The sequence below is a fragment of the Podarcis raffonei genome, chromosome 2 (assembly GCF_027172205.1).
Source record: "Podarcis raffonei isolate rPodRaf1 chromosome 2, rPodRaf1.pri, whole genome shotgun sequence".
Taxonomy (NCBI): domain Eukaryota; kingdom Metazoa; phylum Chordata; class Lepidosauria; order Squamata; family Lacertidae; genus Podarcis; species Podarcis raffonei.
The window spans coordinates 64,879,485-64,898,437 of NC_070603.1; the positions used below are offsets into that span (position 1 = coordinate 64,879,485).

Genomic DNA, 18,953 nt, shown 5'->3' on the forward strand with positions numbered 1-18,953 from the left:
CGGCAGGAAGGTAAACAGCGTTTCCGTGCGCTCTGGTTTCTGTCACAGTGTCCCATTGTGCCAGTAGCGGTTTAGTCATGCTGGCCACATGACCCAGAAAGCTGTCTGTGGACAAACGCCGGGTTCCTTGGCCGGCCTGAAGGCGAGATGAGTGCCGCAACCCCATAGTTGCCTTTGACTGGACTTAACTGTCCAGGGGGTCTTTTACCTTTTTTCTATTCAATCTTTCTTCCAGCAGTCTCTAACCTCTCTGGATGCTGGCGCTACTTGATCTTAATAGCTCCATGGCATGAGTTACCTCATGATGCCTTTCCCCTGGGAATTAACTGAAGCACCAGAAGTTGCAGAAGCTGGCTACCGGGTGTCTGAGACTGGTGCTCTTGCTGGTTTTGTTTTTAAAGGAACAGCTTCCTTTTATTTATTCATTCCTTTCTTAAAAAACACACTCACTTTCCGCACTGATTTCTTTAAAAGGAAAAATAACAGTGAACAACTGTCAAAGACATGGTAGGTGCCTCCTCTAGCTTCTTACACTTACAGGAAAGCCCAGATGAGGCCATAAGAGGACTTTCTGGAAGTATAGATACCCGGGAAGGCTGTAGAATGAACACCAACAGAAAGACAATTTGTAGGGTGAAAGGGTGCTCCCCAAAGCCCCCCATCTCCTCAAAAGGAAGTGTAATTTCTATTTCTCCTCACATCTCTCATGTGGGCCTCATCCTTCAGCATCCAACAAGGTGCCCTTATGCACGAGCATCTCCTGCACAGCTGGGAAACCATGTGGATGGGGCCTGATTGTGTAGCCTCTCCCATGGAACGAGCCCTGCTCCTTCTGGTACTGTGCCAATTTCACAGCAAAGAACCACACACTTGGGTCATTCATATGATCTTTCAGCTGTGCAAGAGCTGGTCATGGATAAGTAGCTCCCGTGCGGCTGGGAGGACATCCAAAGGTCACATTAGTCACAGACCGCCAGACAGGTGAGAGCTGCAGACAGACGACCTCTGCGGATATGGATGGCTTCTTTCTTCTGCAGACCCTGCAACATTGAGTTCCCCAAGCATGAAGATGCTCCGCTGGGATGGGAGGCGACTGGTAGTGTGTCTGGGGTGCCAGTGTTTGCACTGAGGAAAGATGACACTCAGGAAAGCCATCCTAAAACGCCTGGACAGCAAATTGTAGATTATAGGGTTAACAGCAGAACTCAGATAGAAGAAAATGCCTAGGAGAGGGGAAACAGCAGAAAGAAACAGGGAGACAACTTGTGAGCTATAGTTCCTCTGCTCAGCTTAACTGGCTGACAGGAACAAGGCTAGTCTTATCAGGTGGTGCATTTACAGACCCTGTTTCTGCCTAATTAAAGGCAATGTTTTTTAGATATATTAGCTGCACTTGTTCTCCAAGACAAAAATTATTGCAGTGCTGTCAAAGAGATTACAGTGCTCCAGTCTGAATACAAAGCAGTTAAGGGAAAGGAGCTGTTATGTTCAAAGCTTGTAAGAAAATGATCTGCTACACCTTGGGACCAACCTAAATTACCACATGACAGCTGATAGCAAACCTGTGTCTTTCAAAGACAGGTCTGCCTAATTATATATAAATTAAGGAGTGTGTGTGTGTGTGATTTAAAGCTGGAGTAGCGAAACTTCAAGAGCCGCATTTCCTTCTGAGCAACCTTCCCCCCCCTTCTCATATGCCAGCAATGACTGGTGCCAGAGGCAAAAGTGCGAGGAGCAATGAATGCTTTGTTACACACAGCACTCTATCCTCCATTCAGACAAGCAAGAAGCACGAACAGGGTTCATCTGTCATGGTTGTGGTGTATCTGGTATTCATCCATCATAATGGACTTCCACTAAATACTAGAGTTGCTCGGCTGGCGGTTATTGCACCCTATGTATTTGCATTGTGTCTTCAGCAGTAATGTAATTAGGTGCTTATAAACCCTTGGACCTACAACAAGAATTTCTATCATCTGCAGTGGTGCCTCGCAAGACCAACGCCTCGCAAAACAAAAAACTCGCAAGACGAAAGAGTTTTCCGTTTTGGAGGTGCTTCGCAAAACGAATTTCCCTATGGGCTTGCTTCGCAAGAAGAAAGCCCATAGGGAAATCTCCGCCGGCCTTCAGAAGAGGTCCTGGACCTCTTCTGAAGGCCGGCGGGGGGGCAAAAGTCTTTGCTCCCCCCCCCGCCTGCCTTCCCGGGATAGCGGAGAAGCGCAGCGCGTTTCTCCGCTATCCCGACGGCTTTTGAAGGCAGGCGGGGGGAGCAAAGACTTTGGCCCACCGCCGGCCTTCAGAAGAGGTCCTGGACCTCTTCTGAAGGCCGGCGGGGGGCAAAAGTCCTTGCTCCCCCCGCCTGCCTTCCCGGGACAGCGGAGACTTCTCCGCTGTCCCGGGCGATCTGAAAATGCTGGCGGGCGGCAGCGAACGCTTCGCTGCCACCCGCCAGCATTTTAAAAGCCCCCGGGACAGCGGAGACTTCTCCGCTGTCCCGGGGAGATCTGAAAATGCTGGCGGGCGGCGGCGAACGCTGCGCTGCTGCCCGCCAGCATTTTAAAAGCCCCGGGACAGCGGAGACTTCTCCGCTGTCCCGGGGCGATCTGAAAATGCTGGCGGGCGGTGGCGAACGCTGCGTGGCCGCCCGCCAGCATTTTAAAAGCCCCGGGACAGCGGAGACTTCTCCGCTGTCCCGGGGCGATCTGAAAAGCTGGCGGGCGGCGGCGAACGCTGCGCTGCTGCCCGCCAGCATTTTAAAAGCCCCCGGGACAGCGGAGAAGTCTCCACTGTCCTGGGGGCTTTTAAAATGCTGGCAGTCGGGAGGAAAGCCCTCCTGTCCCCGGAGCTTGCGGGGTGGGAGGTGGGGAGAAGGGCTTTTCTTCCCACCGCCAGCCTTCAGAACAGCCTTCTGAAGGCTGGCGGTGGGAAGAAAAGCCCTTGTCCCCCCCCCCAGCCTTCAGAAGAGGTCGGGGGACAGACTGTCCCGGGACCTGGTCTGAAGGTGGTTTCCATAGGAACGCATTGATTGATTTTCAATGCATTCCTATGGGAAACCGTGCTTCGCAAGACGAAAAACTCGCAAGAAGAAAAAACTTGCGGAACGAATTAATTTTGTCTTGCGAGGCACCACTGTATATCTAACTATCTATCTAATCTATCTATCTATCATCTATCTATCTATCATCTATCTATCATCTGTCTATATCTATCTATCTATCTATCTATCATCTATCTATCTATCTATCATCTATCTATCTATCATCTATCTATCATCTATCTATCTATCTATCTATCTATCATCTATCTATCTATCTATCTATCTATCTATCTATCTATCTATCATCTATTATCTATCTATCTATCATCTATCTATCTATCTATCTATCTATCTATCTATCTAATCATCTATCTATCTATCTATCTATCTATCTATCATCTATCATCTACATCTATCTACATCTATCTGTCTATCTATTTCTTTCTTGTACTTTCTACTGAGATCCCTTGCTTGGCTGAGAAATCAGCAAAGAGAACATTTTGTTTATTATCCCGTCTATATTAGAGGTGGTCTAGTAGCAATAATAATGGGTTTTGCTTATTTTCATGAGTAAAAATGCTGAGTATGGGTCACGATGGCCTTAAGAAGTCATGCTTTTCTTAAAGATACAGGTCCAAGCAACTAGCATTGTGGCACCTTTGCACCTTCTCTGTTTTCTGAACCTTAGCACAGATTTATATTATGGTCTTTAAGTCACATCTAAGCTATCAAGGACGGAGGGAGAGGGAGAGTATTTGTATTGATTTGCAATATAATGCTTCCCCCACCTACAATAGCACAGGAGCACAGACTTTGGAGGAAGAAAGGCTTGAACCTTCATCCAGTAGTGGACAGTGGAGTGGTGGCAATCATCAGAGGTGGGTTTAGGGCAGCATGACCGGTTCTGCTGCACTGAGCATGGAGCATGAGCAATGGATAGAGCAAAATGGAAGACAAGAGATGGGGCAAGGACTGAATTTTGACCTCGCACAGGGCGCTGCTGAAATTTGAAAAACCAAAGTCCACCCTGACTTCAGTCACCTGCATCACTGCTGCATACCAGGATAGCCCATTGCAAATGTACCAGAGGAGCTAATTCTGTGCTCCTGTTAGTGCATTTGCACTGCACCAACCCTGCCACCACACCACCTCTCTGCCCTGGTATGCAGCAGCAACATGGGTGACCAGAGGTCAGGTGAGCACCCCACTTCACCCCACTGTCTGCTACTGCCTTTTGCCTGACCCACGGCCCTTTGTAGTGTGGAAGGGAGGAAGAAAACACATTTTCATTCAGCAGTTGATGTTCACTGGAGAACATTCTTTCCAAGTCTCAGTTTATTGAATGATAGTTTTCATTGGTTTATCAGAGGGTCATTTTATGTCATTCTGACTCAACATAACCATCAGAGTTTTCTTTTGGGACGCTTTGCTTGTGCTGAACAAACTGTGAGACAAAGAGAAAGTTACCTGACACCACATGGATTAAGTTGAACATATTGGCAAGAGGTTCTGTCCAGTTTACGACAAAGCTGTAGAAGAGTCGGTCTGTGTGGAACGGAGCCCAGCATATGCCAAAAACGATTACTAGGACAACTGTCAGAGAGAGAAGAATGAGGGAAGAGCAAGACATATAGGCTGCTATTTTACTGCATCAAACCAGGTGATTCAAGAAAGCAAATGAATACTTCAGATAGCTTCCCACTTTAATCAAACAGAAATATCATTCCCCCCCCATTTTTAACATTTACTTTCCTCTTTTCTGTTTTGCTCATACAAGATGAAATTAGCTTACAATAAAAGTTTGATTCTACACTGATATCAGGCTTCAGTATGTCATTGATATATATTTTAAATCAGTGTGTTATTTTACAAGTGGAAATAAATACTTTACTGGTTCTTATTGAACATTCTACTTAGAATAAGTGAACTCTAGACAAGCCATTGCAAGTGCAAATTTGGATGGGGCTGTATAAACTCAAGGTCTGGCACTGCTTCTCATGGGACATTTTATTATTTAATCAGAGGAATGGGCAAATCTGTCAATTTTGATCTCTCATCGTTCTTTTTCTTCTCTTTTTGGTAATACTAAGTTCAGTTATCCACATTCCCACATCAGCTTGTGATTTAAAAAGAACTCATCATGAAAATTCATCAGCATGTTAGGCAAATTTATCTTAGTATGAACATTTTCCCTAACATAATGCACTTTAGATATTGTTTTCACAAATATATGCCTTTTATGCATACTTTACCATGCTGCGTGCTTTTATGTACATATCACTTAGCCGCAGGATGACAGCATATTGTTTTGGGAAGTGTGAATCACATTTAAGTGGAAACTGAATTAAGATTCTGCCCCATCCCTATTTTAGCATCTGCCACATAATGTAACTACGAGATGCAAGACTCTCTCAGGACTCCTGTATCTGTGGGTGAGCTTGGTCTACATGTAGATTTGAAAAAAATCAGTCGTGTGCCTGCATAGACACCAGATCTATCTCACCCACAAGTGCAAGAGTCCCAAAGGAGTCTTGCACCTAATGGTATCAAGACAGACACATGCATAATGCTTTCCAGATGTATTCATTGGTTGTAAGTCACTTTGGGTTGCCTTGGGCAAGATATAGTGACACTATTGTTGCTGTTGCTAAAGTAATAATTATTCATGTGTGAAAGAGGTCAAAATTGCTTTGTACAGTTCTTTGTGGCTGTAATTGCATGGAAGCTTCCAAGTCCTTTTTCAAAATTAATCACAAGCAGAAGTGGAAAGTCCTGGTTCACGGCAACCCAATGTACATCTACTAAGCCAGGGATTGTCAACCTGATTCTTACTGCCCACTAGTGGGCGTTTCAGGATTCCAGGTGGGCGGTAGGGGGTTCTACGGCACAAGCTGAATCTTCCTTCCATTGAGCACTGGTGGGCAGTAAGGAAATTTTACCATCAAGAAAGATGCATTAGTGGGCAGTAGGTATAAAAAGGTTGACTACCCCTGTACTAAGCAATGAACCTCATTGAATTTGAGGGGACTTACTCCCTGGTTGCTAGCTTGGTTCCTGAAATACACTGCACATACATACTCTGCATCTCTGATTAAAAGTGCTGGGATGCAGTGCAAAGAGGGATTGCCACGTTTGACTGCCATCTGGGAAATGTCCCTGGGAAATAGGGACGTCTGGTAACCTTATCCTAAAATACATTATCATACATTGGCCTGCCTCACATTCATTCATAATGCAAAGCACAAATTTGTTACTTACATAACATCTTAGTGACAGACTTTCTGGATGGTCTTTTAACATTAATTCCCATTTCATCTACTTCCAAAGAACAGTCTCCTCTCAGCTGGTAATTGGAGGAGAAAAAGTCAGGAAACATTGCTGTAGGAATGGATCTAACAACATCAGTGAAAATCAGCCTGTCCTGGAAAAACTGGTGGAAAGTATTGTTAAAGATAAAACAACATGTAGAAAAACAAGCATGACCACATTTGGAATACTGTGTAGTGTACAGTTAAGATCGCCTGTAGTGTACAGTTAAGGATATTGCAATCAGACATTGTTGGATTTCAGTTTCCATTATTCCTGACTATTGGTCCTGCTAGCAGGGGCTGATTGAACTTACAGTGCAGCAACATCTGGAGGCACTAAGTTAGCAACTCCTAGAATTGTAGAGTTGGAAGGGACCCCAAGCGTCATCTTCTAGCCCAACCCTCTGCAATGCAGGCATCTCAGCTAAATCATGCATGACAGATGGCCATTCAACCTCTGCTTAAAAACCTTCATGGAAGGAGAGTCCACCACATCTCATGGGAGTCTGTTCCACTGTTGAACAGCTCTTACTATCAGAAAGTTCTTCCGATGGAATCTTGTCCAGTCCACAACACGCACAAATGTCCCATCCTGCAACATGTACAACCAAGAAAACAGGGGTGTTCCACCCATATAGATAACCAGACAAAGCAAGCATGCTGAAGGCTCATGGCAACATTAAATTTGAACTCCTTTGCTTGCCAGAACCACTGGTGTTATATATATGGAGTTTAGTGTGTTCCTTTGTTTTTAATCCATGGACATCAGCTTGGCACCAGAAATGGGGAGTGGGTGGGTTCTTTGGTAACCCTGTGTGTGTGTATTCATCAGCTCTGGAGCTTTCAAAAGAAAGGACATCATGTACTGATGTAAGCTATACTATTTCTTGCCTAGGCTACCATTGATTTGCAGTGAAATAAGGCTTGTTAAGAAAGCTACCCTTTTAATTACTAAAGTGCTGTCAAAAAGTCTTAGAAAGAGAGAGAACTCTGAAAGTCAGGAGAAACAGAGAGAAGCCAAGAAAGCCATTTTCTGGTACTTTGAAAATGACTGTCAGCGAACTGGGATCTTCACCTCCTCCAGCAGTGCATTAGCTCAGAAAGAGCCAGAGGTTTATTGTGCCAATTTGTGCTCCACACCCCTAGCGTCACACAGAATCTTATTAACAGGATAAAGACAATGAACTCAGGGAAAGGGGCATCACATGTGTAGAATGTGCAAAAGATTCAAAATCACTCAGGCCAACAGCTGAAAGCCAAGTAAAGCAAAAAAGACTCTCCTCCCTGAAAGAGAGGGGAGTGGTTGTGGGCGGGAGCCCGAGCACCGCCCAGCAGGGGGCGTCACCCCCTGCCTCCAGCTCACCTGGCTGGCGCTCACCCAACCCCGATGGCCACCCAACCAGGTGCAGCCTTTTGCTGCAGCGCCAGCCTCTCCCTGGCCTCATTCCTCTCCTCGTCCCGTCGTGAGTCACCCACCCTCCACTCCCTTTTAGTTAGGGCTTAGGTCATTGGCCTTGCTATGGACCTTAGGTTGGTCGCCCTGGTTGCCCGGGGGGCCTGGTAGGAGTTTTTCCATTTGGCATTAGGCTTTTTGGTTTTTTCGCCTACCTCATAGCAATCGTCACAACTTTTGTGGTATTGGTGGGTAGGTTAGGCATTGGAATAATGTGTTGTGTGTCGAAGTGCTAGGTGTGGCCATCGCCTATGCCTTCAATTTTTAGGGGTATTCCGTTAAAGGAATCTGGCGGTCGTGTATTCTGTCCGATGCCTGCTTGGCGGGAGGCCATGGCACGACCCTCGGTGACAGCAGGGGTGAGCCTATAGTTGGATTAGCATCAACAGGCTCCACCTACTGGTAAATAAACCCACTTGTTTCGATCCAATGCCTAAGCCAATACCTTTTTCATTGCTGTAATCAATAAAGTTGTGGCCTTTTCTAGCCCATCAACCTTATATCACTTGTCCTTGTGTCTTCATTTCACTTCGCGGGGGTCGGGTCATCGAACCACAACATCACCCACAAATTGATAAGGAATAGAAGGGAGAGCAATAAGAAGCACCATATCAAATATATTCTAAAACTGCATGTAAGAAGAATGACAATGTTCCATGAACACGAAATTCCATTTGGGTGTTCCAATCCCACATGTGATCAGAATCATTTCAGAGAGAGGAGGGGTGAGCAGGCTAGCTCTGCCCTGCCCATTACCATCTTCATCACCTTACTGAGTCAAAAGCAACCATCTGCAGTCAGAAGCCCATTCGTCTCAAGGTTCTGAATCATGCAAGGACTGGGGGGGGGCGCTCCCCACTTCAGGAGTTATGCCTCTGGTTCATGAAGGGTGCTGACAATAGGCGGCAGAAATAGCAGACGCATCCCTGCAAGATGGATTCCAATGTCTGAATGGAGTTTTAGCTTCAGCAGTTAGCTAAATGCAATAAAATTTACAGAACCGGAAAAACTAATATCCCTTGCTTCCCACAATCCTCTTATTGATGTGGTGGCAAGTAATTTTTGAAAATGAAAATAAAATTCACTTTATACTGCCACAATGGGTTGGGTCCAGACTATGTTACTTGGACTGAGGGTTCTACTGAAGTTATTGTGAAGTTAGTCATGACTAATAGGAACTGAATGCTATTAAATTAGCCTGGATTCAACTCCAGCCAAAGAAAAGCAAAAATTGAAAAGGTTTAGCTCAATTCTGAATTTAATGGCAAGAGATTATGGTTTGAACAAGTTCAGATTGCTGTTTAAATTATTATTTATTTAGCTGAATGAGATGCATTATAAGAAAGTGTGAAAATCCCTGTCCAAGATCCTGTATGCATTTTATTTTCTGGTGAATAGATTGCGGAGGCATCTGTTCTGTGCTTTTTAAACTTCATTTCTTTCCAATACAGAAAGATGTACTTACAGTTAAACTTTTCCATGGTGCTTGAAAAAATGAGTGTATAGCAGGGGGTGGTGGAGGACACAAAGGAGATCTGAGTGGGGAAAAATCTATCCTAGAATATCTTGCCTCTATGAAACCTCTGGTGAAAAGTGGGGTACAAGCATGCATGGACAAATAGAATTTATTTATTCTTATTGTTCATTTGTTATTTTAATTTCTATCCTGTCTCTCTTATGTATATCACCACCAAAAGCTGCTGAGAACAGCAACACTGCAATACAGAAGTTTGGTTTGATTTTAATTCAGTTTTATATTTCCAATGGGCCTTAAAACCTGGTCCTAACCATGTTTCTATGCACCAGTGATTGTGGGTTGTAGCTAGACACAATTTAACTAATGCAGGTGGTAATCCAGAACGGGAGAGAGGAAAACCAAAGGAAAACAAACCATCATTTGCCAATGCCTTGCTGGGCTCATGCTACTTCTTGGTACAGTTGTATCATGTGCACCCTGATATTCACCACTTAGATTCTAACCCCCCCCCCAATGGATCTCAGACATTGGCAAGAGAAGGGTGGCTGAGGTTTCTGCCACAGCAGAGAGAAGGCCACATATCTTCTTCCAAGGTCAGACCAAGGTGTCTACCCTCAGAAGTGGTATTCTAAAACATTCTTCAGGACACCTTCCCAGGGACCATTGTAGGACCAGTCTTGACCCAACCCTATGACTGGTATAAGATCCATATCAGCGCTCCAGATATATGGAGAATGGGGGACTTCAATTACCCGGATATTTGTTGGATGTCAAACTCAGCCAAGAGCATAAGGTCAAACAGATTCCTCACTGGCCTTGCAGACAACTTCATTGTCCAGAAAGTGGGAGAAGCAACAAGAGGAACAGCCATTTTAGATCTGGTCCTAACCAATGTTGCTGACTTGGTTAGTGGGGTAGAAGTGGAAGGATCATTAGGCGCAAGTGATCATGCTCTTCTGAAGTTTACTATACAGCGGAAAGGAGCAGCCAAGCATACTAGGACTCAATTTCTTGACTTTAAGAAAGCCGACTTCATAAAACTTAGGGAAGTGCTGGGTGAGATCGCATGGACAGTAATACTAAAAGGAAAGGGAGTTCATGATGGCTGGGAGTTTGTTAAGAGGGAGATAGTAAAAGCACAACTTCAGACAATACCAATGAGGCGGAAACATGGAAGATGCCTAAAGAAGCCAGGGTGGCTATCTAAAGAACTTTTAACTGAGTTAAGATTAAAAAAGGATGTGTACAAAAAATGGAAAAGGGGGAAACCACCAAAGAGGAATTCAAACAAATAGCCAGCACGTGTAGACACAAAGTCAGAAAAGCTAAAGCACAGAATGAACTCAGGCTTGCTAGAGAGGTTAAAAGCAACAAAAAAGGCCTTTATTGGTATGTTCGTAGCAAAAGGAAGAACAAAGAAACAGTGGGGTCACTCAGAGGAGAAGATGGTGAAATGCAAACAGGGGACACAGAAAGGGCTGAACTCCTCAATGCCTTCTTTGCCTCAGTCTTCTCCATAAGGAAAACAATGCCCGACCTGAAGAATTTGGAGCAAATGATTCAGCAGAGGAAACACGGCCCAGAATAACTAAGGAGATAGTACAAGAATACTTGGCTAGTTTAGATGTATTCAAGTCTCCAGGGCCAGATGAACTGCATCCAAGAGTATTAAAAGAACTGGCAGATGTGATTTCAGAACCACTGGCAGTCATCTTTGAGAATTCCTGGAGAACAGGCGAAGTCCCGGTAGACTGGAGGAGGGCAAATGTTGTCGCTATTTTCAAAAAGGGGAAAAGAGAGGACCCAAATAATTACCGCCCAGTCAGTCTGACATCAATACCAGGGAAGATTCTGGAGCAGATCATTAAGCAAACAGTCTGTGAGCACCTAGAAAGGAATGCTGTGATCACCAATAGTCAGCATGGATTTCTGAAAAATAAGTCATGTCAGACTAACCTGATCTCATTTTTTGACAGAATTACAAGCCTGGTAGATGAAGGGAACACAGTGGATATAGCCTACCTTGATTTCAGCAAGGCATTTGACAAGGTGCCTCATGATATTCTTGTAAAGAAGCTGGTAAAATGCGGTCTTGACTATGCTACCACTCAGTGGATTTGTAACTGGCTGACTGACCGAACCCAAAGGGTGCTCATCAATGGTTCCTCTTCATCCTGGAGAAGAGTGACTAGTGGGGTGCCACAGGGATCTGTCTTGGGCCCAGTCTTACTCAACATCTTTATCAACGACTTGGATGATGGACTCAAGGGCATCCTGATCAAATTTGCAGATGACACCAAACTGGGAGGGGTGGCTAACACCCCAGAGGACAGGATCACACTTCAAAATGACCTTGACAGATTGGAGAACTGGGCCAAAACAAACAAGATGAATTTTAACAGGGAGAAATGTAAAGTATTGCACTTGGGCAAAAAAAATGAGAGGCACAAATACAAGATGGGTGACACCTGGCTTGAGAGCACTACATGTGAAAAGGATCTAGGAGTCTTGGTTGACCACAAACTTGACATGAGCCAACAGTGTGACGCGGCAGCTAAAAAAGCCAATGCAATTCTGGGCTGCATCAATAGGAGTATAGCATCTAGATCAAGGGAAGTAATAGTGCCACTGTATTCTGCTCTGGTCAGACCTCACCTGGAGTACTGTGTCCAGTTCTGGGCACCACAGTTCAAGAAGGACACTGACAAACTGGAAAGTGTCCAGAGGAGGGCAACCAAAATGGTCAAAGGTCTGGAAATGATGCCTTATGAGGAATGGCTAAGGGAGCTGGGCATGTTTAGCCTGGAGAAGAGGAGATTAAGGGGTGATATGATAGCCATGTTCAAATATATAAAAGGATGTCACATAGAGGAGGGAGAAAGGTTGTTTTCTGCTGCCCCAGAGAAGCGGACACGGAGCAATGGATCCAAACTGCAGGAAAGAAGATTCCACCTAAACATTAGGAAGAACTTCCTGACAGTAAGAGCTGTTCGACAGTGGAATTTGCTGCCAAGGAGTGTGGTGGAGTCTCCTTCTTTGGAGGTCTTTAAGCAGAGGCTTGACAACCATATGTCAGGAGTGCTCTGATGGTGTTTCCTGCTTGGCAGGGGGTTGGACTCGATGGCCCTTGTGGTCTCTTCCAACTCTATGATTCTATGATTCTATGCTCCGGGATCGCAATATTCATCACAACTAATTTTATTCTGAATCACGCCCACCATGTAGCTGTGATCTATTACAAAACCAAATCAAATTTAAACATATGCTCAAATCCTACCTAATACCTACGAGAATACTTGAGCAAAAACAAGGTGCAATAGAAAGACATTTATTTGCTATTACTAATGGTGATTAATTACTAATCAGATGGCAAAGCATTCTTATTGAGTTTTGCAATGATAAGTGTTTTTAATTAATAGCTTGGAAAGCAAAACGTTCTGTAGCTTTTAGCAAGCAGGCAGCTGGATCTAATAGGCAGACTATTGTAAAGTAAAGCTGCACTTTCAAAAAATGGCCAAAATGAAGTGTAGATAAGCCTATTATCTGGAAGCACAATATAGGTTTCCCATGATTTCTGTGGGCTCTGTCTTTGTCTCCACCTGCTTTATGCTGTAGGATTTATTGCTCATAAAAGCTCTTTTATGAGCTTTTAAGCTGTGGTCAATATGAAATCATTTCTGTCATTTTTCAACACATCACAGTCTTCCAGTGTTTAATATACTCAAAATTCATTTCTGTTTGGTAATATATTTTTACTGCTTTAACATGCAAAGCAACTAATGGCTGCTATTTTTGCTACATGATTCAGTGGCTGGCCTTTTCTGCCTGAAAGTTTTTTTTCACCCCAGCAAAAGCCATGGAGTATTTATTGTGGTAGCATGGCAGTAAACTTGAAAAATGCTCCATAGGAAAAATTATCTTTTTGCCTACATATTTATTAAATAAAAACATAGTCCCATATTGCAATTAACCTTCAGGCATTTGTGAACACTATATGACTTTTTTATTATTACTCTGCATTCCTTGCAGCAAAACTCTTGGGATTTATAATATTCACAGTTTAAAACTGCTATCATGCCACTAGCTGAATAAAGTCACATGAAGTTGGTAGGATTCCAAGACTGTACACTTACACTTAAGGGTGCAATCTTAAAAATACCTACTGCTATGAACACATTGGGACTTCCATGGAATTGCAGTGTAAATTGACTATTTCTGAGGTCTGAAACAAATTGACTTGGATTTCAGTTTCATGAATTGCATCAGAAATATCTTTGTAGTAACAATGTGTACAATCTCATGGAAATCACTAATGCACTTAGGGATCATCCAGATGACGTATTTACTGGGCAAAGCTTATGTAAGGGTTAGAATAAATCTGGTAGTGATTGGCAGAGCAGAATGGGGCAGGGCAGTGTTGCTCACCTGGTTTCCCAGTGTGGGGGTCACTGTTGGTAACTGAGAGGGAGAGGGGTCAGGGCTAGGTGAGGAAGCAGGGATGCAATGGAGGTACAGCAGAATAAGTATTGGATTGGCTCTGCCACTGTGCCAGCACCAAACTGACCTCTCTGCTGTCGCACCCCTTCCCATATCCCTATCAGATACCAGTAAAAAGGTAAAGGGACCCCTGACCATTAGGTCCAGTCATGGACAACTCTGGGGTTGTGGCGCTCATCTCGCAGTAGCAACCTCTATTTTGGGAAGCCAGGTGAGCAATGCTACACCACCCTGCTCTGCCCCACCGACTGCTACTGGTTATATTCTGATTTCTTTGCCAGGAGGATATATAAAAATGAGCATGCATCCTGATTTGCTTGTAGGGTGTTTATGCATGGTTCTGTTAGTCATTTGCTCAACTCACACTTTTCAGTTGCATTTTCCCATTGGTAGCAAATGGCATGATCAATAACGGAATAATCAAGGAAATGGCAACCAGCCCTAATCCTGTTACATAATGTCCTGGGATATCAATGTTGCTGATTAGCAAAAGTTCTAAATACATAACTCATGCCTTCTTCCTTCCCTATAAGTTTACTGAGATTGTCAGCGTCACTTTGTTTTTCTGCCAGTGGAGGAAAATAACTCATTTGCAATTAGTTTCTATATGATTGAGAGCTGTATGTTAAAAGGCTTTCTGTCCTTCTGTGCCCCCCCCCAACCTCCACTAATTAATGGAAGCATTGTGTGTTGAATGCTAGAGCGTGCTGGTGGGGAATGAGTGATTACTAGGGATAGACAAATCTGTCCATTTTGGTTTCTCTCAGTTTCTCATTTTTCAAATCTTAAGTTCAGTTCTCCACATTTACACATCCGTGTGAGGTTGGGTGTTTTTTTTAAGTCCTCATGAAAATCAGTCAGCATTTTATTGCCAGTTTCTCTGAATATACACAATTTTGCATGTTTTTTTTGCCTAATATGCACATTTTTGCAAATTTCCCCACATAGAAAGCATTTTTGTGCATTATATTCACCAATAAATGCATTATTATGGACACTTTACCTCAGCACAGTGTTTCTCAAACTTTGGTCTCGACCTGTTGTTGGTCTACAGCTCTGACTACTGGTCCTGCTAGCTAAGGATGCCTTAGTATATGCATTTTCGTACACATTATTTTGTGTACAATCATGATTCTATGATTCATTGGAGTCCCCATGACTGCTATTTAAAGAACAAAAATCAGGCTGACACATAGCATCTCATTTTGCTTGGCTCTCTCCAAATCACCAAAGGGGAAAACCCCCAGCCCTAACTTCTAGTGGACATGGGTGAAGAAAGTTCTGTAAGGTTACTTCATTTTTTTCCAACCTGGAATACAAATAGCTGCACAAATATTCCCTGTTTTTTTCCTGGGCATAACTGTAAAATCAGGTAGCTCGGGTCAGAATCTTCCATAACTCAACTAGAACATGACTATCACAGAAGAGCCTGGGTCAACAAGGGGAAATCTGTCACTTTCAGTTTCTTGTTTTCCCATTCTTCAGTTCAGTTCTCCACATTCCCATATCACTTTGCATTTTTGCTTTAACCAAATATCCTCATGTGAATTCACACACAGTTCAAACCATGCTCAAGGTGGCTTGACAATCACAATCACAAAATTACAAACGTAACAAAAGTAGTCATAAACAATAAATAAAACACCAAAAATATACAACAAAAGTGAACAATTTCCATATAAATCACAAGATCCAAAAATAAAGATACAAGAAAACCAACAGCAACCATCCTCCCCTCAGTAACCCCCCCCCAAACAATACCTCAACCCAAGAGTCTGTTCAGCAGCCTCAGATCTTACAGCCTCCCCTAATATGCACATTTCTGCACAGCAGTTTTCTGTGACATAATGCATTTTTGCATGCCATTTAGAATCGTAGAATTATAGAATTGGAAGGGGCCTGGAGCACGATTCAATGATATATGCATTTTTGTGCACATTGCTTGCCTGGAGAATCTGCATTGCAAAATTAAGAGAAGTGCATTTTTTTCTGCTTCACTTCATGTATTGTTTCAGAAAGTGTGAATCAGCTAAGTTCACCTTAAATGCAAACTGAACTGAACTTCTACACCATCCCTACTCTCAGTCTAGCTTTTAAAGCTTTCAGGAGTCTTGCAGGTTAAAGAAATCCTACTTTCCCACTAAGGTTTCAGGATCTCTTGTCTTCTTTGCATTCAAATCCTCACAACTGGAGAGAAAGAGAGAAGCTTGTTGTGAAACAGAACATAATGGACACAAATATGGTGCTAGGGGGTGTGTGTGTGTGTGTGTGTGTGTGTGAGAGAGAGAGAGAGAGAGAGAGAGAGAGAAACGTCGCACTCTATGTGATTATCTCAGTCCACAATCAAAGTGTTATCTTCTCTTTCTGAATGAAATGGCATATTTTCCTGTTCCACACAGAACAGGTCAGGATGAAAGCCTGTGCAGAATGAATTTGATGCTGGACATGCAAGGAAAACAATACTTTCATACATAATAGGATTAATCCCTACTTACGTGCACCTTAATCTTACAGAACCAGCATCAACACAAAAGGTGAGGTTTAGATCAATGATTCCACTGCTGTTGCCTTTTGTGAATGAAGCCAGAAGAATATATCATAATGGAAGAGCATACGCCATAAAGAATAAAGCATCTGTATATAAAAGGCTGAAATGGTAAGCAAAATCCTTTTCAAATCATCCGAAAAGCTCCTAACTGTGGATTTGGTGTAAGGTTTGACCTAGTGGGTTTTTACTGTAACACAAGAAGTGACTTCATTTTAAAAGGATTATTATCTGAAAAGTGTCTGATGCTGTTGTAAAACACCAAGACAGCCTTATGGTGGGTTTTGATTAAGCAATTTCTGTAGGATCCCTTTGAAATAATAACTTTCTGCCTGTATGAGGGCAGAGGGAATCATTTTGTGGCAATAATCAAACAGTAAAGAAGGAGCGTGATTGATAATGCAAACTTAGCAGAACCATTCTGGTTTGTTTACTCAGCTCAGGTATTCCTTTTTCTAGCATCCATGCCAGTTGTTTTATTATTAGCCCATAGATGCTCTTCTTCCTACCTTCTTGAAAAGTGCACACGTGAAATTGTATCGTACAGTTATGTGGTATGTTTGTGTGATCTCATTCATAGGCAATATTGAGTTCAGTGGGACTTATTTCTGAATAAACCTGTTTGAGATTAGGCTGTAAGAAAAAGATGAAAAGTACTAAATATTCTTTGACTGATGGCACTTTTATTCTAAATCAACATGCACTGGCTAAATGTTGATTTAAAAAGCAAACTTACACGTGGATCCTTTTGCAAATGTGAAAAAGGGTGAGGCTGAAATAGGAGTTGCAAGAGTGCTGGAAGAAGATATGTGTGTTATTTTTAAAAGTCATAAATAGGTCGGGTAAATGGGTTTCCATTAATTATTGGGCAATGAATGGTTATGGGAAATGAATGTCCGAAGCATTACTTCCACATGGCAGAATCTAAACTTCTGTTGCATTGCCAGAAAGATAATGGTAAGCCAGTAGAGGCTCAATTTTAAAGAGTTTAAAGTACAGGATGAGATGATTTAAGATGAGATGGACCATTAAAGAAAGTTACACAAAAAGAGGATGCAGGACTCACTTTCATCCCCATCAGGCAGTAGAGCACACTGATGACACTCATTGGCAGCACGTAAAAGAGGAAGGAGCTTAACTGGATGATACAGTTGTAGATCCACATGGGCTGAACCACAGCACACGTTGCTGAGCCAGGGACTTCTGTGTGATTTGGGAAATACTGCAGTACGATGCCATGGGTGCTGGTGTTGGGAAGAGAGAAGAGGACAGACAGGAGCCACAGGGCAATGATGATCCTCAAAGCGCGCCGCCTGGTGCTCTTCAGCTTGGCTCGGAAGGGGTGCATGATGGCCACGTACCGCTCTATGCTGACTGTGGTGACGTTCAGGATGGAGGCGAAGCACACTGTCTCAAAGAGAGCCGTCTTGAAATAGCACCCAGCCAATCCAAACAAGAAGGGGTAGTTGCTCCACATTTCGTAGACTTCCAAGGGCATCCCACAGAGCAGGACCAGCAGGTCGGAAATGGCAAGGCTGAAGAGATAATAGTTAGTGGGCGTTTTCATGTTGCGGTGCCTGAGAATCACCAGGCACACTAAAAGGTTGCCTGACACTCCAACTAGGAAAATCGAAGCATATATCCAAGTCATAGGCAGGAACAAATGGCTCCGTCTGGGTCCATATAAAAAGGTAAGGTAGTCCTCAGTGCTGTTTAGGTATCTTCTAATCAGTGGCTCCACTTCATCCTCTGTTTGGTAGATACCTGAAGATATGTTTGTGATCCAATCCATTGCGGGTATAGTGGATGAAGAATCTCTTTCCCGGCTCCAGTCTGACCTAGATTGTCCAAGATTTTCTTGTTTCAGATGGCTCACTTTTACAAGTAAAAATGGGACAGAAGAGAACAGAGAGATAGAGCAATAGAGAGAAAGAGAGAAATTATGGGGAGAAGGTGCTGGGGGGAGGAGAGAGAGAGAGAGAGAGAATGTCCTTTCAGACTCAAAAGCATAAAGGCACTGAGAGAAAAGAAGTGTGTGTGTGTATATGTAAAGACAGATATGTGTATATGTCTGCCTTGGCTATTTTAACTGTTCACTTGTGAAGAGTCCCTTCGATAGCAAGCTCCTCCCTTCTCCCAGATACTCATTGGCTGGCTACGTGAATCAAATGACATGTTGATCGAGCTGGTCTTTGCTTTCCTGACAGTTACAGTCACTGAGCTGGGAGTAAAGGTGAAGGGAAAGAAGATAAGAAGACTGGAGCATTGAATCTGAAAGCTTTGGTGTAAGGTCACCTGTAAAATTCTTCACCTTGTTAGAGGCTAAGAGTCCCTGTGGGAGGGGGTGCAGGCTGTGTGCTGCAATCAGAAGTTTTGTTAAAGTGAATTATTTTGGCTGTAAGTTGGCGTGGTGGTGTTAAAACACTGCAGTTTATAGGTTTATTCCCATTATAGATTTGAGTGTTCAACGTTAAGCAAAGAGGAATAAACCATGGCAATAGGTTGGCTTTTCATTGTAGAGATCTATGCAGAGAGCAGTCCTCTGCATCAGTCAGTTTCAACGGTATTAACATAACACCAGTGCACACCTGGAGGTGGAAATTCACCACATGAGAGCACTATATCAGTGCAGATCT

General features: G+C 43.3%; 1 protein-coding gene across 1 annotated transcript; it reads right to left on the reverse strand.

The window, feature by feature from the left end:
- Positions 1 to 213: 213 nt before the first annotated feature.
- Positions 214 to 18,286, reverse strand: NMUR2 (neuromedin U receptor 2). The gene is made up of 4 exons (XM_053377067.1): positions 17,384 to 18,286; positions 6,296 to 6,380; positions 4,505 to 4,630; positions 214 to 1,223 (listed from the first exon to the last, which is right to left on the reverse strand). The coding sequence occupies exons 1-4, from the start codon at positions 18,107 to 18,109 to the stop codon at positions 964 to 966; spliced, it is 1,197 nt and encodes a 398-aa protein (XP_053233042.1). The 5' UTR covers positions 18,110 to 18,286; the 3' UTR covers positions 214 to 963.
- Between the last annotated feature and the right edge of the window lie 667 nt (positions 18,287 to 18,953).